The following is a 24,645-nucleotide window of genomic DNA, read 5'->3' as shown; positions in this document are numbered from 1 at the left end:
GTTTTTTTAAACAAAACAAGGCTTTTTATGTGTAACCTAGTCTTGCTCCAACAAGCCTGTTTTTCGTCCTGTTACCTCGGCCAACATCTGCCGCCGCAGCAACATCCAAAACAAGAACTAGAGATGCCAATTACTGACTGAGTTAAGCTAAAGTCAAAGTCGGGAAGTAACTACTTACATTTACTCAATTAAAATAACTTTTTTGAAAAAGATCTACTTTTAGGAGTATTTTTACTACGCTGCACTTTTCACTTTTACTTTATTTCGAAGTATTTCTAGTCTTTCTTGAGTAAAATTTCTGGATTTTCTACCCAGTGAATGAAAAACAAACATGTTTTAACCAAAAATTCACCAGACACAGAGACACACCGGCAGTTTTTGTTAAAGTTTCATAAGTTTCATTTAGAAAGAAACTGACTTGCCTGATTTTATTTTTTGTTATTTATATCAATTGTTGTCATTTTAGTCCTTAAAATACCAACATTTCCACTTCGCTTCATATTTTGGTCTGTCTGATTATGTGATTTTTAAATATTATGATGTACTTGAGTAGATGTTTTACCAAATACTTTTTTACCCTTACTAGAATAATTTGGACGGCTACTTTTTACTTTTTTTTGAGTAAAAATATGTAGTCTTACTTGAGCACAATTTTTGTGTACTCTATCCACCTCTGACTAAAGTTGATTGATCATTTTGATTAACTAACAATTATTTTTCTTAAAAACCTGAGTTTACTCTAAGTACCAAGAGAAGAGGGTCTTTTCATGGGTACATTTCTCATGCTGAATTAAAAAACAAACATTATATGTTAGCATTATTTTGTGTCAGCTGCATTTATTGTAGGAAACTGAAAACTGTGTTTTGTTTTATAAACTTAGGAACCTCTTAGTTTGCTAAATATAGAAATAAAAGATGAAAAAAATAAAATATGTGAAATACTTAATTCCCCAGGGGCACCTTCACACACAAAGAATGTTTTAAATTTTTGCCATGATGTGCTTTAACTTAGGACCCCTATCAAAATAAACCATTGGCGCCATATTTTTTTTCCCATCATGTTACAATTTTACTTTGTGTTCGTCTTCGTAGCCCTTAACGCAACTCCGTCATACAACATGGCTGAATGAGCGCTACGGCGAAACGTTAAAAAGCTTGTCGAGTGTTCATATTTCAATCTAGAACCGGATAGTGCACTTTGCAACTGTTAGGTCTCTAACCTGTTTTGGCACTGCCGCCATGTTTGTTTCTGACTCCGCTTCAGGATGACCAGCGGCGCCCTCTGTTGGATGGCGGCCAAACTACAACATCGGAAGAAGGTATGAGCCGCAGGTGTGGAACTCTTTTTTTATTTGGGCCGTACCAAAAAGCTTATTGTTCTTAAAGGGCCGATTGTTCCAGAATATATTGATAAAATTAAATCGTTAAAATATTTATAAATAGCTGTTTCAGCATTCAATAAGTGCTTCTTAAAGAGAAATTATATTGAACATCTTTTCACACTGATCAGTCCAACGAGGGCTTTGGTTGTTTTTGTGTTTCTATCACAGAATAATCTAGAAATAAAAAATATGAATATAGAAATATGAATATAGAAGTATTTGTCAGAAATTTTTACAATATTTGTGTTAATGTATGACGTTAAATCTGACTTTTTATTAATTGCTGTATCAGTCACAGATACAACTTGACATCAAGAAAGGTTAAACTAAATGATTTTGGTCAATCTTGAGAAGAAATGTCAGTAAAATCAGAAAAAATGTGAGGATCTGTTGATTTTGTGTGAATTTTGCATATTTGTAAAAAAAAAAAAAAAACGTGAGGGACTTGTTGATGTAATTTGGAGTCTGGAGGGCCACATAAAAAGCTACAGCAGGCCAGATTTGGCCCCCGGGCCTTGAGTTTGAGTCCAAGCAGTAGTTAATAGGTAATCGATCTCGAAAATTTGTTTTAATAATAAATCATTAATCGACAATTAATAGTAAGTTGATTAATTGCTTGTATAATCTGGACCTCTGGCCTGACTCACTCTAAAGAAAACCTGAGCTCACTGGTCTGGAGAAATCCCACCACTTCAAACTGAGCTCACTGGTCCTGAACTGAAGTCCTGAAGTGCCCTTTTTGCACCTCAGCCCCCTGCCTCCTCCTCCAACCTTCTGAATTATGTTATATCTCAAATGAGCAGTCATACAGCAGATTGTTTGGTGTGGCCGCATTGACATAACTGGTGACAAAGCCTCTAACAGAGCGAGTGTCCTGAGGGGATAGGCAGTATTTGGTTACTGGATCGTTGATCGCTCCCCATTGTGATCCACTCTGGGTCCCATAGAAGGTTGAAAGGAGGTTTGGGGAGGGGGTGATGTGAGTGCATATGTGGGCCCACAACGCAGGTGTCTGCATCTGTTCATTTCTGGGCAGATGCTCAAGGCTGGAGAGATACAGAGGAAGAGTTAGGGGCAGGGGAGGGGAGGAGAAGAAGGACTTCTTCCATTTACTGTGGTCTTTTAATAATTAATCAGCAATGAAAAAAATAATAAAGTGTTTAAGATACATAGGGATCTAAATAAATTAGAATCCAATTAAAGAGCTTATTTATTTGAGTATATAATTTCAAAAAGTCACAGGGTGATGTTTTTCACACGTTGATTTCTGTTCATTCAATCTAATAGTAACAAATTTTTTGTTATCCTTCATTTAATTATTTATTCTTTGTTCTGGCATATACTTTTACTTATTTATGTATCTATTTATTTACTGTCTTTCTCTCCCTCTCCTTTCCATCTCTATGTAATATCTGTGACTCTAGATTAATCCAGCAATAGAGAATAGGAAAATAATCATTTAATTTAGAAAATAACCGCCAAGTTTACAAGAAAAAAGTATATTTTGTTGGTTTTTGTTGTGGCACCTATGTTCTGTGTTTTGTCTTTGTTTTAAAGGTATCCATTTTAATGTACCGACTTGTTTGTTGGTTGGTTATTTAATTTATTCATTCTGTTATTCATTCGGTTATTTACTTTGTAGATTAAAACCCTTTTTACTTTTTGTTAGTCTGTAATGTTTGTTGTATATACTAATTGTATATACTGATTAGTGAATAAATGTTTTAAAAACAATTTTAAAAAATCTATTATTTTAGTAATTGATTATTCTATCAATTTGCTTTCCAAATAAAATGCAAAATGTGCTTTCAGCTTGCATTTTGGACCACTGAGCCGGTTTTTCACTTCTAATGTTGGTTCTGTTTCAAGAGTGAGTTAACGTGTGTGTGAAAGCTCTGGCCATAACCTAAAAGTATATTATTTACTTTTATTATTTTATTTTTCTGTATTTAACCAGGTAAACCCTGTTGTGATCTAGATCTCATATGTAATCTGTAATAAAACAGCATTTTATTGGTCCAAGATGGCATTTCATTTTCAGATAAATCTTTGTTTGGGTTTCATTTTCTATAAGAAAATATAAATAAAATTATGACTGAAACAATTAATCCTGATTAATTGATTATAGAAAAATCTTTAACTGATGAAGTAATTGATTAATCGTTAACTTACTTTGTAATCGATTAATTGTTAACTTTCTACAGGCTCAAAAAAGACCAGCTGCAGAAAGAACAATGCAGTCAGAGCAGCAACTGGCCAAAACTGTACAAAATGTAAAAACATTTGTCTGAAAATAGGTTTTACCCAAAACATCTCAAATTACATAGATTTAGTTTCACCTGCTACAAATTCACTACAGGAATGCTATGTTACTGCATTTCAGTCAATAAAATGTTTATTTCCTCATTCACAGAAGGAACTGAATTATTTGTTTACTTGCATCTTTTAATGTGTTTCTATTACAGCATAAAAAGGCTTGAATGGTTAAAGGAAAAATCTGTAGAATGTGCCAAATTAATCGTAAGGAGAAGTCTCAAAGTCCGGAGGACAAGTTGAGAAGCTCAGGATTCAGTCAGTAATGATTTGAAGAGTCATAGCACCTTCAAAAAGTTGAAAAACACATAATCCACAGGAATAAACTCTTGAAATAAATCACATTGTGTTAAATGAATCTATACACGAGTTTCATATGAGCCAACCGTAAGATGCACCAGGAATAAGAAGTCATCAACAAGCAAGTTCTCAGCAACAAGCAAAGTTCTTTAATGGTGTGACTTTGTGTCAATTGGACCTTAATGATGCCAGCATTAACACAGAAAACTCAGCTGAGATTTGCTGAATGTAAGATACTTACTGTTGGTCTATTATATAAATTTCCAAAAAGAGAAAAAAAACCAGCAAAAAAACAAAACAGCAAGCCTTGTGGCTGTAATGTGACACAATGCAAAAAAAAAAATTCCTAAGAATCCAAAAATATAATAATATAGAAATATAGTAATATAGAAACAGAAATACCCTTTAACGTCAGTGGGAGCATGCTTATTTATACAAATGTAAACAAAAATAAAACACAAGACCTCACAGAAAAAATAGCGTTGTGCAGTTATTAAAAATAGAATACTATGCAGCTGAGTGAGGTAATTAAAGAGAAATGTACAAGACATGCATGTATAAATATGTACATAAAAAACACCAACGGACTATTTACAAGAAGTAAAAACTGTGCAAACAATTCAGATGTACAAATAACAGTAGGGATGTTATCTGAAAGGAGAAAAACTGCAAATAACAGTAGGAATGTAAACATTTATTGACTCCTTTGGGAGCACTGATGGTTATAAAGTCCTTTGTGCACCAAGGATATAGCAGTCTGTCACTGAAGGAGTTCTTTAGTTTGTAACAGCTTCATGCATGAGGGGAGAGAAAACTGCAACAGTGGTTACTCAGAGTCCTTATGTTTTCCTCTAGGACTAGCTACAATAAGCTTCCGGTAAAAATAAAAGACTTACACTTGGACCAGAGTAACTAATTCTGCTCCACATCATGATTTTAGTATGAGCTGAAATTACAAATAACGCCTTGATCCATGAAAATACTTTCTGTCATGAAAGTAGCAAATTGATCACTTGGTATGCTAATAATTAAATGAATAATGTTAATTAATTGACAATGTGAGTCGTATTAATGCTTGTGTGCTGTGAATGTATTGGTGTTACTTATAGCTTCTGATGCTGGTATTTGACTGCCATTTTATGCCTGTAACCTTTAAAATGTCAGTTTTTGTTGCTAGCATGATGATTGTGATTTAGCGTTAAAGCTAACTTAGTTGTTAGCCTTAAGCCGTTAGCCAGATTACTTTCCAGAAAATACATCAATCGGGTTAAAACGTCATTTCTGACAAAAGGGATTAATACTTAAGAAATAGAAATGATTATATATTTAGCACTGTTATTTTAATCATACTGAGTTGTGTTTATTTGACGCTTAGCCGTTAGCCATGAACCATTAGCATCGAGCCGTTACCCAGATTACTTCCTGTTAGGTTAAAACAGTATTTATGACAAAGGGGATACCAAAGTATAGTTTTCTTTCACTTGTGTTTATTCACTTATTTATTTGCCTAATTAACCGCTACAATCTGAAAGCACATTGGTAAGTTTATGCGGCGCTTTACTGGTTCCTTCTAATAAAAGCATGAATATGAAAACATAACTCCTTGAATAATTATGGTATCCTGTTTTTATTTTTTGTACATAAACTCATGCATAGAAGGAAACATTTTTAATGCATCTTTGTTTTCTGTGTTGTCAGTTTTCTTTGAAACTCGTGTTTTTCTAGTTCACTATATGAATGGAAATGATTTAGCATTATTATTTTAATCAGACTATATGAGTTGTGTTTATTTTACCCTCTGTCTATTTACCACAACAGTAGGCATATCGTTGCGCTAACAGGAATATTTGCTGTGGGTAAACTTGTTGTGCACATTATCAGTTGTTGAATTATCGATTTTTCTATAGGGACCCACGTGTCTAGTGCGTCACCCCCTCGCGCGGCAGATGTGTTTTCATAAACACTGGCACGCGACTCACAGCTCACTGTTTGCCACTCCCTGCGGACCCCAGTGTGCCTCTGCGCACGCTTGTCCGTGTACACACAACCCACCCCCATACACACACACGCACACACACACATCACTGCAAAGGGCGTCTCTGGCCCACCAACGTAATTACAGGGGCACTCTTTACAGAAATTTAATGCACGTCATGTCTCCAGTAGCAGCAACGTATGCAAATGAGGCGGCGGTCCGCACTGGGAGGCTGTGAGGAGTCGTGGGAAGGCGCGTGGAGCCCCAGCGGAACCCCGAAGAGCCCAGGGGGAAATGCGGGTCTGGCCCGTGGCCCCTGCTCCTGCAGCAGCTGGCCGCAGTAATCTGATCTGGACACAAAAGAAGCAGTTGATTTCGTTTTCAGCTGATAAAACACGCCAAGCAACGCGCTGTAGTAGTTCTGATCTGGTCCTTTGGAACTGTTATGTTGTGCAAGTTATGAGTTTTACATCTTGCTTTTACGGACGCAAATTGGCGCCTCTCCATCCCAATTCTCAGCCGGAAGCTTTTGTACTCCCTCCACCGGAGGCCAGAGTTGAGTAGTTACATTTACTCAGAGGTGGGCAGAGTGTGCAAAAATTGTAAGAGTAGCACAACTTTCACTTTCACTACTAAAGTGAAAGAAAAAAGTAGCCGTCCTAGAAATTACTCAAGTAAGAGCAAAAAAGTATTCCGTAAGTCTACTTAAGTACCTGATCAAATTATCAATCATTTAATATTTAAACATTACATCATCAGATGGAACAAATGATAAAGTGGAAATGTTGATATTTAAGGCCAAAAATGACAATAAGTTATATAAATAACAAAAGACAACAAAATCAGGCAAAAGAAAAGTTTCCAAATCAGTTTCTTTCAATAAAAAACTCGTAAAACTTTAACAAAAATTGCAGGTCTGTGTCTGGTGAATTTTTGGTTAAAACATATTTGTTTTTCATTCAGTGGGTCGAAAATCCAGAAATTTTACTCAAGAGTAGAAATACAATACTTTGTAATAAAATTACTCAAGCAAAAGTAAAAAATACAGTATAGTAAAAATACTCCTAAAAGTAAATTTTTTCAAAACTTGAGTCTCTTTTTTTACCCAATTACATTCACTTGTGTAACTTTTTTTAAAAAATACTTTTAGGGTATTTTTTTTACCATGTTGTGCTTTTTACTTTTACTTCAGTAATTATATTACAAAGTATTGTTACTTTTACGTGAGTAAAAGTTCTGGATTTTTTACCCATTGAATGAAAGATAATGAATAACTCACCACAGACACACACCTACGGGGGTTTTTTTATGCAATATTTTTTTACTCTTGAGTAATTTCTAGGCTGTTTTTTACTTTTACTTGAGTACAATTTTTGGGGTACTCTCAGCTCTGCCGATGGCATCATGGTGGGTGCGCTTTATTCTGTGGGAGGAGGCAAGAAAACAGCATCAATATTGGGTAAAAAAAAAGTCAATTGATGACCACAGTTTGGCACTCTCACCCTCCTCTTCCCCAATCAACGCCTCTTATGATCAATATCGTGTGATGCGCGCTGTGTTTACGTTCCCACGAGTGACCATGTGGTGTCTTCTCCTAAGGGAGTAGGGAAAAAAATCTTCCTGCTTGCCCCTCACCATATGGCCCCGAAGGGCCCATACCGTTACAGGTCCTTAAACATGCTTCCAGTTTAGTGTAGACGGTGGACAGGGCCGCATAGAGACGTGCGCTTCGGTCCGAAAGGAGGGAGGGAGACACGAAAATAAACGTCGCGCATATGGGGTGGGCAGCGGGGGGAGTTAGTGGTTTAGTGGCAGATGGCTTGTAAGGGTCTGTCCGCGTCTGAAGGCGTGTCGTGGTCCTTCAGTGAAGACTCCCCTCTGCAGCCTCTCCCCCTCCAGGCATTCTCAATCAATGGAAATTAAAGCGCAGAGAGAATGGTTGAATAGCCAGACCCCGAGTCACCTTTTTTTTCTTTTTCTTTTTTTGTTACTCGCAGCTACTGGCAGGAGTTAAACTACCGGAGGACCATACTGTAGCACCCTGGTTAATTAAACAGTCGGAGCTCAGAGAAGAAAAAAAAAAACATTTTTGCAAAACCGAGGCTTCCGGTTTGATAACGGCTACAAAGCGAGCCCCATTTTGTTTTCATTTTAAATCCTGGTATGGAGCCCCCTAGTGGACATGAAGACATGTTTTTCATTTGCGTTCGCTCGCAATAAATGTTTAAATATTGCGTACCCTAGCATTATTTTTGTGCTCCCTCGCAATAAATCAGCAAATACACTAATTGGTCTATTTTTTATGGAGCCCCCTGGAGGACATGGAGGATTTCTTTTCCTTTTGCGTTTCCTCGCAATACAATATTTACTGGTTAGTTCATGCGGCATAACTGAATACTGCTATAAGAAGAGATTTTTGTAAGGTTTCTCCATGTAGGCTATGTTAATATCTCGTTAGTGACATATCTGATGTTTTATATCGTTTTCCCTTAAATTACAAACCGCAAAGGCAAAACAGGTTAAAAATGGGCTTTCCATCTCTTTCATACCTTCTAAGACATAAACAGAAACTTTCTGTAAGACAGAAAGAGAGAAAAAATACATCCAAACTATTTCAACTATTTTTGAGTAGTTTTCACGGGATAATTAAGTCATCTGATTGTGTTTTGTGTTAACTGTCTGACATCTCAACGATCAATGCAGGAATTGATTGATTTTCAATCCGTTTTTGTGAATCAGAGTTAAAAATGTATAAACACGTTTTCACCAAGGCTCTTTAAAGATGTTTAGATGTGCAATTTTATATTGACATTTATGTAAAAGGTAGACCCAAGTGCATTTGCTAATTTATTGCGAAGTAATTGGTCTACAGACCAAATCTGGTAAGATTTTGTGTCTTTGCAGTGAGCAAGGAGAGTCGTCATCAGAGAACTGCCAAGTTGCTCAACATGACCATTTCTAGTTGCTCATTCTGTGATTATTTATATTATTATGGTGTAGTGACATGAACAAAGCTATTATTCAAGGAAAGTCAGAAGATGTTCCATTTTCAGTTTCCTGTAGGGGACATTTGACACATGGATGAAAATTAAAAACATAAAACTTTTTGGTTTAGTCGAGAACTTATCTGTTCAAACACAAAACTAAAAACTAAAACAGTTAAACAATATAAAAGGACATAAATTGTTACTGCACAATTTCAGCAATACCAAACCAAAAACAAAACTAAATTAAAAACAGAAATAATTAAAAATAAATGATAATAGACTACGAATATAGATTTAGCCATTCCATTAATTCATTCTCTGTTATAGATTTTTTTAAGTTTCTTTTAAAACTTTGAAGTTTTTCTCTTTTTCAGGAGCTGGTCCTGAGGAAACGTATAGTCCGACCTCTTGGCCTGACATGTGAGGCATTTGAGGTGGTGACCTTTGACACCCAGTATGCTAACTGAAACCTACAGAGTCTAACACAGCAATCTCTGGTGTTTAGGAATTTTTCTGAAATTTTCACGTTCTGACGTTGGGATGAACCAACTTCCCTAGATGAAGGGTAAGAATGATCTGCATCTCTGAGGTCACAGCTGATGTCCTCCCATCTTGGCTTTGTGTTAACGCTCACCAGAACGGTCCAGAACAGCAAATTACCAACAGGTGATGATCAGCCAATCAATAGAGTGCATTTAATTATCAACACCTGGCTGATATATATATATATAAATCAACTTTTTTTTAGTTTTACATCACATTATAATGTTATTTCCTCATAAAAACGTAGCTGAAGTGTTGCTTTTGATTGATTGATGATAATTTATTTCAGACAGACATTTCACAATAAAACGTCTTAATAATAATAATAATAATAATAATAATAATAATAATAATAATAATAATAATAAAGACTTTCATGTTTCTAAGTGTAAATACAATACCTTACTTTGATTATTTCATGCATGTTTGAGAAACCGTTAAATCTCCATGGCAACCACTGAGCTGTGAAAAACACCTGGGTGGACCTAGCCCCGCCTTTGAGATGCAGCTCCTCCTCAGAGCTTCCAGTTTCCAGGCTTCTTAACTTCTGTGATTCCCCCACTCAGCTCCTTCAGACTAGCCAGGAGCAATTAGCAAACACCTGGTAGAGCTGCACATCTGCTGAGCTTCTCAGTGAAACAGTAAAAAAAATAAAAAGTTGTTCAAGGTTAATTGAGGAGCCATGTTGGGATGACTTCCTGAAAACAGAGCTTCCGAAAAAGCAGGTGTTTTTAAAGAAATAGTAGCAAATATATTAGTACACTTGCAATAAGACAAAACTGCCCTACATTTCAGCAAGACATAAGAGCTTCTTTTAAGCCAATAATTCCTTAATTTTGATGAAAAAGTTCTAGGTACATTGGTAGATTATTAACTTATAAAAAGACATTTTCCCCATATTATAAATTATATAATCTACATGTGAACCTAGAACTTTTTCATCAATATTATAAAATTATATTCTTCAAACAAGCTCATATATTTTGCTAAAAAGCTACTTGTAAGTTAATTTGGTCTTATTTTAAATGTAATAATATATTTGCCCTAAAAACTAAACCAAAAATACTTGGTAAGATTCTGTGTTTTTGCAGTGTACTTTTGCTGCTTTGGGTTTCATGTATTTCGTTCACAACATCTTGCCAAGTATTTTCTATCTAAGTTTTAGTGCAAATACATTAGTACGCTTGAAATGAGAGAAGAGAAGGCAAGTAACTTTTAAGTACGGCGGGACTTTAAGTGAAACATTCCTTAAAACTGCTGAAATATTATTTACTCCACTGCCAGATTCATTCACTTCAAACAAGACATTTCCTGTGTCTCCCATTTCTTGCTGGAAAGTTTATTATAAGTTATTTTTGTCTTATTTCTACTAAGATATTTGCACTAGAATAGACTGAAAATAGTAGGTAAGATTTTGTGTTTTTGTAGTTTTGAATTTGCAGTAGACTTGCTGCAAATTCAACCTAAGCAACCTGGCGACAGAAATCATTATACAGCAGAAAAACCACCTAATGAACGACCTAATTAATCCCCAGCCCCCCACCTTCCTGCGTGTTATTATGGAGCCACGCGCGAATGTGAGCGAGCCCACGTCACTTTCACGACACAAACACGACTTAGCTTAACAAACGCTTGGTCTTAAACTTCTGTCCCCGCAGTTTCCCTTCAGTATTTAAAGATGATAGACGAACAAAGCTGCATAAAGGAGGTTCCTCTGTTTGGTGTGACATGAAAGCGTGTGAGCGCGCGCTGGTGCTGGGGGTGGCGGCGCGCGCAGCCCAGAGATGCTGTTTCTGAGGGAGAGCAGGTGTTCCCTGAATTACCATACAGCTGAGGACAGAGGGAGCAGCGAACTGCACACACAATGACCAAACTTCTCCCTCATGCAGAGCTGGGCAGTAACTAGTTACATTTACTCAGTTCCATTCACTCAAGTAACTTTTTTTATTTATTTATTTTTTTATTACTTTTAGGAGTATTTTTACTGCGCTATACTTTTTATTTCTACTCAAGTTAGAGTAGCGAATATTTTTATTCAAGTAAATGTAAAAAGTAGCACTCCAAGAAATTACTCAAGGAAGAGTAAAAAAGTATTGAATAAAAGGTTTACTCAAGTACTCAAACATTTTTAATGTTTAAAAATTACACAATCAGATGGACCAAAAAGTAAAATTAAGTGGAAAATTTGGTATTTTAAGGACTAAAATGGTGATAATTCATATAAATAATATTTTTTTTAAAAAATCAGGCAAAAATAAAAAAAATTCAAAATCAGTTTCTTTCAATAAAAAAACCCTATGAAACAAAATCCACAGGTGTGTGTCTGTGTCTGGTGGATTTTTGGTTAAAACATGTTTGTTTTTCATTCTGTATTCATTGAGTAAATGCAGAATTGGCCAGTAACTATTTACATTCACTTGAGTAACTTTTGGAAAAAGGGTTAGAGGTACTTTAGCTGTACATTTTACTTTTACTCCAGTAATTTTATCATTAAGTATTTATACTCTTGAGTAAAATTTCAGGATTTTCTACCCACTGAATAAAAAATAAACACGTTTTAGCCAAAAATTCACCAGACACAGAGACACAGCTCCAGTTTTGTTAAACTTTATTAAGTTTATTGGTGAAAGAAACTGATTGGAATTTTTTATTTTACCTGATCTTGTTACTCTTGTTATGAATTATTGTCATTTTGGTTTTTAAAATACCAAAAATTTCACTTAACTTTATATTTTGTTCCGTCTGATGATGTAGTTTTGAAATATTAAATGATTGACAATTTGAGTACTTGAGTAGACTTTTAACCAAATACTTTTTTATTCTTACTAGAGTAATGTCTGGGTAACTTTTTACTTTTACTTGAGTAGAAATATATTGAAGTAGTACTACTCTTCCTTGAGTAATATTTTGGGTTCTCTGCCCACCTCTGCCCTCACGTTGGCCGCGCGAGCGACTCAAGTGCGCGCGCACGTCGGTTTTGGTGAAAAACTATGAGCAAAACAGAAGTGGAGAAAAAACGTCCCTCAAGTCGTTTAGCTCTCTGCCAAGGAATGCTTTCTTTAGTCCTTTTCAAAGCGTGAAATTCTTCCCACTAGCAAAATTTAGAGCTTGTTTATCCCGAAGAAAAGGAAAGAGAAGAAGAAGAAGCCGAGATGGAGAAAGAGGGAGGGGGGATAAAAACAATTAGCTTCCCCTAACTGAGTCAAGGTTTGATCAGGAAACGGTTTTCCTTCCTTTTTTGTGATGGGAAACTTTAGAAATCAGCGCTCTTCAAACAAAGGAGCTTGTGCAGCGAGGTAACAGCTGGGCGGATCAATGCGACCACGTGCCATCCACCACGTGTGCAGCCACTTTTACCCCCCTGTCGTCTTTTCATGGTGGGCGGGGGGTACAGATCGAGGGAACAGGGGGGACTTTTATCCCAAATATCCCTGAAAGTTGAATTGAACCTGATTTTAAATTCCTATTGAACCTCTGAACTGTGTAGCAGGAATTCATACTGCAGAGTGAAGATGTAAACAGTGGGAGTCATTAAGCAGACAGGTGGTGTTTATATAATATTTACTGATTCTGTAACGGAATTTTAATCTGTTTATATTGAACAGCGTTTTCTAGTTAACTTAAAATATAAATATACACTGAAAGTAGAGATTTAATGAGTGATTTTTAGGTTAAAACTGCAGGTTGACGCCTATTTTTTACGCAGATGTGTATTTATTTAACGCGTAAATCAGTTTTATTTATTTATTTTTTTACCTTTGGAGGATTTTACTTTAGTAAACATCTCGAAGCTGGTTTGGACTTCTTTTCAGTCCAGAGACTGCTCAGTGGGAGGTAAGGGTCGGGCAAGAAGAGCAGGAGGAGGAGGGGTCCATTTGCATGTTATTACCATAGCATGTGTCAGGCCGTATAAAACAGGCTGCAGGCGGCCTCGGCCGGAGACAGACGCGCAGTTTACGGTGACCAAACACACTGGGAAGGAGGCTGAGGGAAGCATGGACCAGTAACTATCATCACCATTACGCACTGGATTTACGCTTTACATCGGACCAGGGGAGGAGTTTTTGTTTCCTTTTCTTTTTTTTATCTGCGCTATAAACTCCCACAAGTTCAGTTTTTTCCCCCTTCAAGTTCAGTTTTGGGATTTATCCTCTTTGGTTCCTCGGGAGATGAATCCCAGCAGCGGGGCGAGCAGCGACAGCAGTTGACTGAGACAACACAAGCGAGCTCAATGCATCTTCCTCAAGGGGACTGAACAGGAGCCAACAAGTCCCCATACGTTTTACTTTATTTATTCCATATTTATTATGTATTTATTAAACATGGGGCGCGTTATTCTGCTGACTCTCACCGTCATGTTCATGTTGCTGTGCCAGGTTGGTCTTCAAATCTTTATCTCCAACATTAACACATGATTTATCCCCTCCATCCACTAGTGAGTGACGATAACGAGCTTATTTCCTTCCCAGGGGTTCTGTTCGGGAGTTTTTGAGCTGAAGCTGCAGGAGTTTCTAAACAAGAAGGGGGCGCAAGGGAACAAGAACTGCTGCAAAGGAGGCCTGACCTCCTCCTTCCAGCAGCAGTGCGAATGTAAGACTTTCTTCAGGATCTGCCTCAAGCACTACCAGCCCAACGCCTCCCCGGAGCCGCCGTGCACTTACGGCGGCGCCGTGACGCCCGTCCTGGGCTCCAACTCCTTCCAGGTCCCTGACGTCATCCCGGAGAGCGCGTTCACCAACCCGGTCAGGATTAACTTCGGCTTCACGTGGCCGGTAAATTCCGATTCACTCTCGAAAACAATGCGATTCGCGCCATTTTAATTGAATCTCTGTGCGTAAAAGTGAGCGCGACGGCTGAGCGCGCATGAAGTTGAGGGCAGGGGTGTTTAATTTCAGCAGCTTTCAGAGCAGAGAGTGTCGCCTTGGGGTTTTTAGCTGCTTGGTGTTTTCACCACGCTGCCGCTGGCCACCTGTCTCACCAAGCCATTTGTGTTCCCAGGGGACCTTCTCCCTGATCATCGAAGCGTTACACACCGACTCCAAAGACGACCTCTCCACAGGTAGGAACCAAATCCTCCTTCTCCAGCTCAGGCACTCACCAGCTTTCTGTTACATCCTTTTTTATTATGTTATTTTTTTAGAGAATCCAGAGCGCGTCATCAGCACAATGACCACCCAGAGGCATCTGACGGTGGGAGATGACTGGTCCCAGGACCTGCACACCGCAGGCCGGACCGAGCTAAAGTACTCGTACCGCTTTGTGTGCGACGAGCACTACTACGGGGACGGCTGCTCGGTGTTCTGCCGGCCCAGAGACGACGCTTTTGGGCACTTTACCTGCGGAGAACGGGGGGAGATCGTGTGTGACGCCGGCTGGAAGGGCCAATACTGCACGGAGCGTGAGTTTAAGAAACTTTTATTACTGGAATGAGGTGGAGGAAGCATCAAATGTGACTTTTAAAAAGATTTTAATACAGACGTGGACGTTATCGTAACGTTTTTGACACGATACTTAAAAAAGAACATCACCTTCCTAATTTGCCAAAATTGTTTTCTTTATTGCCAAAAATTGACTTTAAAATTCAAAAAAATGACAATATTTGATTTAGAACAAAATGTTAGTGTTACAAAATATAAAAAAAAAAATGTCTGGTTTGTAGTCAGTGGGTCTAAGTGCCGTTAGAAGGGATCTTGTGGGTAAACACCACGCGTCCCCCGCCCCCCCGCTTCTCCCTACACACACACACACATACACACACGACTACTTGATTTATTCTAAGGAAAGTTTTTTGGAATAATCTCACGCGTGCCATAAATTTACATGCTGCCTTCCGATTGGCTGCTGCCGGAGTGGGCCGGACGCTGATTGGCTGAGGCGGGGGAGGTATTGTTTGAAGTGGGCAGCTGCCGGCAGAGAGGAAACAATGGGGCAGCTGTCGAGCACTGGCAACACACTCGCCAGCTGTCCACTCTTATCTGCCCCAATCTGAGACATTAAGGGGAGTGTGTGAGTGTGTTGGCGTGTGTGTGTGTCTGTGTGTGTGTGTGCAGGGAGAATGAATAAAAGAGTTTTGACCTGCAGCAAAGGAGGAGAAGAAAAAAGGGAGGGTGGTGGGGTGGCTTTGGGGTCTGTGTGAGAGTGTGTGCACTTTGGGGTACACACACATTCACACAGACTCTTTCTTTGTCTCTGCAGTATGTTGAACAAAAAGTTTTAGGGACGAGATTAAGGACGCTAAGTTTGAAGAAACAGTTTACACTGCAAAAAACACAAAATCCTACCAAGTATTTTGGTCTAATTGCTAACAAAATATCTTAGTACACTTGAAATAAGACAAAACTAATTTACAAATAAGTTTTCTGCAATTTAAATGTTCTTGTTTTAAGTAAATAATTACATAATTTTGATTAAAAAAAATAGTAAAAATACTTTTTAAAATCAACATTAATGATTTATTTACTTAAAACAAGCTCCCATATTTCACTGAAAAGTTACTTGTAAGTTTGTCTTGACTTATTTAAAGTCTGTTAAGATGTTTGTACTATAATCTAGACCAAAAACCTGGGAAGGTTTTGTGTTTTTGCAGCGTAGGGGCAACTCATCGCTTGGTTTTAGATACAAGTTTGGCTTTTAAATCTCCAAAAATGAAAATCAGTGAGAAACCTGTGTTTCCATTTACACATTCCTCTAAGTGCGACTTTCATTTTCTCTTGCTGCGCAGCGATCTGTCTGCCGGGATGCGACGAGGAGCACGGCTTCTGCGAGAAACCTGGCGAGTGCAAGTAAGTCTCCTTTGATTACTGAAACAGCAGCAGAGTAACACGAGTGGACTGATCGGTGTGCTCCCTCTTAATTGGACGACAACAGGTGCAGAGTGGGATTCAAGGGGCGCTACTGCGACGAGTGCATTCGCTACCCGGGCTGCCTCCATGGGACCTGCCAGCAGCCCTGGCAGTGCAACTGTCAGGAGGGCTGGGGCGGGCTTTTCTGTAACCAAGGTGAGGACCGGGTCTCCTGAGAGCGCCACGGTGATGAGAGAGGAGGGCTGCTTATTGGGTTTTAGAGGTTCTGGCACTTTGGGATTGATTTGGACTCTTAGACCTGGAGAAGTTTGAACTTTATTCAGAGTTTGCAACAAATGATTTGATTCCTCCCTAAAAATCTAATCAGTTTAATCATTTATTGTGATTAGGGATGCACCAATCCACCGCTTTGATGTCCGATACTGATACAGATATCTGAGGTTTTGTATCGATGTTATACAGAAAAACAATGTTCAACTGACTTTAAACGTTGAATTTTTTTTAACACAATTATTAGATAACTGCACCAGTGCAGCATACTTAATTGCTCCAATAGCATCACAAGATTGTAAGAACAAAGAATACACTGCAAAAACACAAAGACTTGGTCAAAGTAACTTGGTCAAGTTTCTAGTGCAAATATATTAGCACACTTAAAATGACACAAAACTAACTTGTAAGTAACTTTTCAGCAAGATATAAGCTTGTTTAGAGTCAAAAATTACTTAATATTGATGAAAAACTACTGGTTTTATTGATAGAATGTTTCACTCATGACATGGGAAAAATATCTTATTATAATCTGTCAATGGATCCAGTACTTTTTCATCAATATGAAGGAATTGTTGACTCTAAACAAGCTCTTATGTCTTCTTGAAAGGTTACCTGTAAGTTACTTTCATCTTAGTTCAAGCATGCTAACATATTTGCACTAAAAATTAAACCAGAATGTAGTAAGCTTTAGTTCATTTTTGGAATGCAGTGTAAAATAAATAATAAAGAAACTGAAACTGACAGCAGTAGGTCGACTACCTCAGTCAAACATGTAAAATAAACCACAAAAAATCTGTAAAAATGTCCAGAAAGTGCAATTTGGAATGGTAAATATAATGTAAGATAAATTAAAAAAAAACAATGTGTTGCCAAGCTAGTATAGAACTAGACTGAGTAGATCTGCACATTGCCAATGACACCTGATCTAGATTTAAAAAAAATATTGGAACCGATACAGATATTAATATCACATCGTTGCATCTCAAATAGGTTATCATGATAAGTATGAATTATGTTGAAAAACCTGTCTGTAATGCTTGAATTGTTAGTTTTACTATTTTCTCCTCTGTTTTTAATTGGGAGTATCAATAAATATAAATAAATCTGAACACATATGTGCAGTTTAGTGAAAATTACACATCTCATATGACATTTTATATGACCTAAATGAAGAAGAAGTCATCTTCTTCTTCACTTAGGACCATTTGTACGTGTCCTAAAGAGACACATACAAATGGAATGTTTTTCAAGAGCATCATTTGTGTTTGTGGGGCTATAATTGCTGTGACATGTAGAAGCAGCCTTACAGTTACCTAAAAAAACAGAGTAATAAATAGTTATTTTTGTCACTTTTATCACAATAGTACGACCAAAATAAAACCCATAACTGTCATGGTTGACACAAGAAAAACAACCAAAGTGTGAAGATAAGAGGCAGCGATTTAGCGAAATGTAGTGGAAGACAAAAGGCATTCTGACACATTGGTTGAGCCATATGTTGCACTGAGCCTTATCCACATGTTCTGCTGCGTCCTTCCAGATCTGAACTACTGCACTCATCACAAGCCGTGCATGAATGGAGCCACATGCAGCAACACCGGCCAGGGCAGCTACACCTGTTCCTGCAGGCCCGGCTTCACTGGGGCCAGCTGTGAGATCAAGGTCAACGAATGTGCTGGAAACCCCTGCCGCAACGGGGGAAGCTGCACTGTAAGTGTGGAAAAAATGAACGTCTAAATGTAGCCTGGCACCTGCTCCACTTATTCAGAGGAAACCAAAGAAGCTTCTAAAAAAATATCTGATGTATAGCTGCAGATGCAGCAGCGAGAAAAATCTTGACGTCAACCCGGTGTGATTATTATTCTCCCCACTCAGGATTCAGAAAACACATATAAGTGCAGTTGCCCTCATGGTTTCTATGGCAACAACTGCGAGTTAAGTGCCATGACGTGTGCGGATGGGCCTTGCTCCAACGGAGGCCGCTGCGCCGACAACCCTGATGGAGGCTATTTCTGCCAGTGCCCCACTGGATACGCAGGATTCAACTGTGAGAAAAAGATTGACCACTGCACCTCCAGTCCCTGCTCCAACGGTGAGAGACGCTGCGACCCGAGGAGTTTATGTTCTGCTGCAAGGCTCTGCTTTACAAACGTCTGCAAGACTTTGCCGGGGTTCCACTAATGTAAAAAGAGAAACAACACACAATTTTACAATTGTGGTGTTTTTATTGAATAAGAAATGTAATTAAAGTCACATAAATCGCGATAAATCATTAAAAAACATGCCGTGTCATTATCATCCAACCACTTCCTGTTGTCCTCTTCATCTTTTCTGGCAGTAGTAACATCCTGTTGTTGATCACATGACGTGTGATGCATAAGAAGTGTTTTCATTGCAGTTTTTTATGAAAAGCAGCCTAATTCTAAAACATTTTTTGTGTTTCCATTAAGCAAATTTGTCTTCCTAAATCCAATATGTGAAATTATGTGGTCACTAGCTGTGTTTTCATTAACCTTGAAATTGCGAAAATAAATCTGTTTAATGGAAACACGGCAATTTTGAAAAACTGACATTTTTTAATAGGATGTAGTTTTTCTTCACCTTTGTATTCTGCAAAACTGCAACAGATGCACTTTTTGCATTACACAAGTCACATGACCAACAGCCGGCCGTTACTACTGGCGGAAACGATGAAGACGACGACAGGAAGTAGTTGTAAGATGATGGGGGACAATGTGCATCTGAGCTCTCTCAGCATCACACAATTTATAAAAAGTTGTGTTGAATCCATAGCTAACTGTGATTTCCCCAAAGCAAACGCTAGGGGTGTCCAAAGTGTGGCTCGGGGGCCATTTGTGGCGCTTGGAGAGATTTTGTGCGGCCCCGCCAACTGGAATTCACAAATCATAATAATTTGACCAGTGATACTCACTATTCAACATATTTACTATTGAATATAGTTATAGTATATTATATATATATATATATATATATATATATATATATATATATATATATATATATATATATAGTATAGATGATGAGCAACATGGGTGAATTATGATTATATCTCATGTAACTATTTACTGCCATGATTTTTAATGATTTATCACACAAACAACCTTATCAACGTGCGATTTAATGGGAACACCGCAATTGGGAAATTGTGTTTTTTTTACATTAGCTGAATATCGACAAACATTTGTAATGGAAATGCAGCTACTGCAGGTCCTTAAGGCTGTCGTCTCTTTGAAGAACAAACAGTAACATGAGAGTTTGTTTCTGTTTCAGGCGCCCGCTGTGTGGATCTAGTCAACTCTTACCTGTGCCAATGCCCAGAGGGTTTTGCTGGTATGAACTGCGACCAGACAGGTGATGTTTGCTCTGCCTATCCTTGTCAAAATGGCGGGACGTGCCAGGAGGGTCCCACCGGCTACACCTGCACCTGCCCACCCGGATACACCGGCCGCAACTGCAGCTCCCCCATCAGTCGCTGTGAGCACAACCCCTGCCACAACGGTGCCACCTGCCACGAGAGAAACAACCGCTACGTCTGCGCGTGTGTGCCCGGCTACGGAGGCAGAAACTGCCAGTTCCTGCTTCCGGAGCACGCCGCCATCCGAGGGTCCGAAGTCCCCTGGATGGCCATCGGCTCCGGCGTGGCTATGGTGCTCCTGCTGCTGGCCGGCTGCGCCGTGCTGGTTGGGTTTTTCCGATCGAAAGCTCAGCATAGCGTGCAGGCGGAGACGGGGGTCGAAGGAGAGACAATAAATAACCTCACCAACAACTGTCACCGCGGTGACAGGGACCTTGCTATCAGCGTGATGCCGATGCCAGGCGTCAAAAACATCAACAAAAAGATGGACTTCAGCAGCGGCGACCCGGATGAAGATTCTTCGCCAGGAAGGAGCAGCTGCAAAAGCCGACATCCACCTTCAGACTACAACCTAGTGCGGGAGGTGAACTACGAGCAGGCGGCCAAGGAGGCCATGCTGGAGGCGGCCTGCGAGGACAAGTATCAATCCTTGGACTCGTTGGAGTTTGAAGAGAAACACAGCAAACGTTTAAAATGGTAAATATTCAAATCAGGAAGCTGGCAGGCAAAATGACGCCCTGCAGCCAAAATAGTAACGCTAACGTTGTGTTTTTGTTTCCTCTCAAAGCGATGCATCAGAAAAGAGAGCCCCAGAACTGTCTGCATGTGCGGACACCAAGTACAAATCTGTGTTTGTGATGTCAGAGGAGAAAGACGAATGTATAATTGCAACTGAGGTGAGTTTATCGATGTCTCACAGGAAATAGTACATTTTCATCAATATTAAAAAATTATTAACTTAAAACAAGTTCAAATATAGTGCTGGAAAGTTACATCCTGGCCAGGATACCTGGGTGGGCCCCATATGGGATAACTGAGGTTTTGCTGCGGTGGCCCTACATGAATTTACCCAGAAAGATTTTATATCTGAGCAAATTTAAAGTCTAGATTTTCTTTTTGGGTAAATTGATGTAGGGCCAAAACCTTCTCATTTGTCCCATATGGGGCCCATCTAAGTATCCTGGCTGGGAAGCAACCTTTCAAATTAAGAGACCACTTAAAAAGACCAGTTTCTCTGATTTTTACTTTTTCTATGTTTGAGTAAAATGAAGTTTGTTCTTTTATTCTGTGAACTACTGACAACATGCCTCTGAAGTTACGAACAAATATTTATTATTTATTAGCAGAAAATGAGAAATGGCCAAAATAATGAAAAAGATGCTGTGCTTTCTGGCCTGAAATAATGCAAAGAAAACAAGTTGATATTCATTTATAAACAACAATACTAATGTTTTTATTTCGGGAAGAGTTCAGAAATCAATATTTGGTGGAATAATAAAATATTATTATCAGTGGGGTTCAGTGCAGTGGGCTCTTAGTTTCGTCCAGAGCTATATTTCAGATTGTTTTAAGTCAATAATTAGTTAATATTGATGAAAAATTACAAGTTCAATTGGCATATATTTCACTTACAATGTGAAAAATGTCTTATTATAAGTGAAATAATCTGTCAAGTAGTTTTTTTAATCAATATTAACAAATTATTGACTTAAAACAAGCTCCTGTATCTTGCTAAAAAGTTACTCATAAGATAGCAGTGTTCACATTTTGTTTCTTTTCCCACTTTTCCAGGTGTAAGAAGCCACCAATGGGCTGCCGGTTGCTCATTTGCTCTATGGGAGAGTTTTTATGCTCCTTCAGATGCTGCTCTAACCCTAGGGGGCGACGTCCCGCCTTGAGACTGCTGCTGATACAGAGACGTTTAACTGATATTCAGAGTGAGCTGGTTCTCTACTGGTAACTAAGTGTAGGCAGCGGCGGCCTGTGGGATAAGAACTGGCACGGTACAAAATTTAAAAAATAAAAGTGACGTAAATGAGCTTTACAGCTGAACGTAAACTGTCAGTAAAACCGTAAACTGTTAGTAAAACCGTAAACTGTCAGTAAGCTTTCCATTCTGCCTTTCATTGGAGATTATATATACTGTAAGCATTGGCAATAAAGCAGGGGTGTCCAAACTTTTTGCAACGTCGGCCAAAATTGTAGACTCAAAATAGCAATAAAAACAAACAACTCAACCTAAATTCAATCAAATAAAATAGCCTCATATTTATTATAGATCCAAAACCTGGAAGGGATTTTTACAACGGTGCATCAGGGCCTTTGAATATAAAAAAAGGAGTAAATTTCTACCAAAAACAAAAAAAAATGTAGAAAATTTTTAACATTTGAAATTCAGATATTTTTGAGGTTTTTTGTAGAAAATTTCTACTATTAACCTAAAAAAAAAAATTTATAGTAGGTGTCCTTTTTTTTTTTTTAGAAAAATTCAGACTTTACTCTAAAAATGTCTGTGCTTTTTGGCAGAAATTTACTACGTTTTGCCCCCCTAATTTGGCCCAAATACAGTGCAGCAGATTTGTATTAAAAGAAAGTCATCTAGTTTTCAGTTTCTTTTGGGCTCAGTTGAATAAATTTATTTTCACTTTGTTTCAAAACGTTTTGCTATTTCTAGCCAAGTTTAAGAAAGAATAAAAGCTGATCATTTGTTAAAACTTTGCTCTAAAATCACTTTACATTTTCCTGTGTAAGATTAAGTGGTGATTATTTTCACCGTGGTTACAAATTAAAAGTCTCCATCTGCATCTACGGGTCAAATTCGTATCATTTTTGAATTGCAGTTGGGGGGCCGCACCAAATCAGTCGAAAGGCCACAAACGGACCCCGGGGCTGCGCTTTGGACACCCCTGCAATAGAGCAGTTTTATTTCATGCAACATTTGCAGCCGGGCCTTTTCTGCACCCCACAGGCTGCTGCTGAGCGCAGGAACTGCATCAAACGGTGGATGTTTGGCCATACTGGCCTGCTCTTCACAAGGCGCTTTATGGGCTGTGCTCCCATCGCTACCATAGTGAAGACTGTATGTATACTTGATGTCTGTATTAACTGAAGTGCGTTTTCTCACCCTAAGCCCTCCAAACCATTTATGATATAGTATTCTTTCAAAAAACAACAAAAAGTTTTTGTTTTTAATACAAAAGAAAAAGAAGAAATTTCCTTTTGACACAGATTGTCCTTTTTGTAAAAATAAACCCAAGAAAGTGTTATGATTTAAAATTATGATTTAATTTATGTTAATTTAAAAACTTTTCGTTATTTTTATTTTCTAATGTATATTTGTGATGTTTGTTATAATTATTTAAGTTTTTTTAAAGGATATTTGCAAAGGCACTTCATGTGAATGTTTGTTTTGGGTTTGTTTGTTTTTTTTTTGCTCCTTTTGTTTTAAGAAAATGTTATTTAAAATGAATAATGTAACAGTTTACTGGTTGTGAATGAAGGAATTAGCCAAGACTATTTTTCCAATAAATATTGCTAAACATGACATCTCACTGCGTCCATGTGTGAACATCTGCTGTCTTCCCCTGGCCGCCCCATGGTGGGCTTTTTTCTGGAAATTGTCGCCGTGGAGACGAACGAGGGGGTCTATTCATAAAAAACAATGTCCTCACACCAGATTTACCACTCTTGGTGCGACTTCCACCAACACCAGGTAAATCATGCCTTTGAAATTTGGATCAATGGAGAGTAGTTTTACACACTTCCTGTTTTTTCCAAACTGTATCTTGAACTGGATGCTTCGATGCTTAAATTTAGGCTTTTATTTATTCAGCTGGAAAGCTCAATGGAGAGATCAGAAAATCCCAAACAACTTAACAAAAAAGTGAAACATTTCCATTGTAATTTAACTCACTGCGAGTATTTTTGTTTAGTTTCTACTGTACTTGAAAAGAGTCAAAAACTAACTTTCAACTAACTTTTCAGCAAGCTACATCAGCTAACTTTTATTCAATAATTCTTTAATAGTGATGAAAAAGTACTTGTTTCATTGGCAGATTATCTTATTTATAACAAGATATTTTTCCCATGTTTTTAGTAAAATAATCTGCCAGTGGAATTGGTCGTTTTTTTATCAATATTAAGTAATTATTGTCAGAAAACATATTCATATCTTGCTTAAAGGTTCCTCATGAGTTAATTTTGTTTTATGTCAAGCGCATCAAAATATTTGCACAAGAAGCTGGACAAAAAATACTACAGTAGATTTTGTGGTTTTTAGCAGTGTTTTAGTTCCCTACAGAGTTCACTGCAAAACCACAAAATCTTACCAAGTATTTTTTGGTCTAGTTTTAGTGCAAATATCTTAATACTCCTTAAAAAGACAAAAAATAACACAAACGTATTATGAAGGAACAAAAAAAAAAGTCCACTAAAGGGCTCAGTATATATCTATTCACATGCTTTACACATTTTTTAAATTAAATATATTGTTACTTTTATTAGATTTTATAATTTTTCATGAGTTTTATTTTTTGGGCCCCTGATCCTCCAGCCCCTCGGTGCCCAGTGCTCAGTGGAAGCAGCAGCGGCCCTGGAAGCGAGTGACTGTAAATCATCGGCCTGGCATCAGGGGCCTCTGGTTCGGCTTACAACGCCGCGCCATTAGTGGAACAGACTTCAGCAGACAATGATG

General features: G+C 38.1%; 1 protein-coding gene across 1 annotated transcript; it reads left to right on the top strand.

The window, feature by feature from the left end:
• The first annotated feature begins 13,455 nt into the window (after positions 1–13,455).
• Positions 13,456–23,458, top strand: dla (deltaA). The gene is made up of 11 exons (XM_044113572.1): positions 13,456–13,876; positions 13,970–14,272; positions 14,499–14,559; positions 14,641–14,898; positions 16,222–16,282; positions 16,368–16,498; positions 18,117–18,286; positions 18,452–18,668; positions 19,868–20,648; positions 20,740–20,848; positions 21,744–23,458. The coding sequence occupies exons 1-11, from the start codon at positions 13,808–13,810 to the stop codon at positions 21,747–21,749; spliced, it is 2,166 nt and encodes a 721-aa protein (XP_043969507.1). The 5' UTR covers positions 13,456–13,807; the 3' UTR covers positions 21,750–23,458.
• The last annotated feature ends 1,187 nt before the right edge of the window (positions 23,459–24,645 follow it).

This window comes from Gambusia affinis, linkage group LG04 (genome assembly GCF_019740435.1).
Source record: "Gambusia affinis linkage group LG04, SWU_Gaff_1.0, whole genome shotgun sequence".
Classification (NCBI taxonomy): Eukaryota; Metazoa; Chordata; class Actinopteri; order Cyprinodontiformes; family Poeciliidae; genus Gambusia; species Gambusia affinis.
Note: the sequence above shows the minus strand (reverse complement) of the source record. Positions and strands in the feature narration are given on the sequence as shown.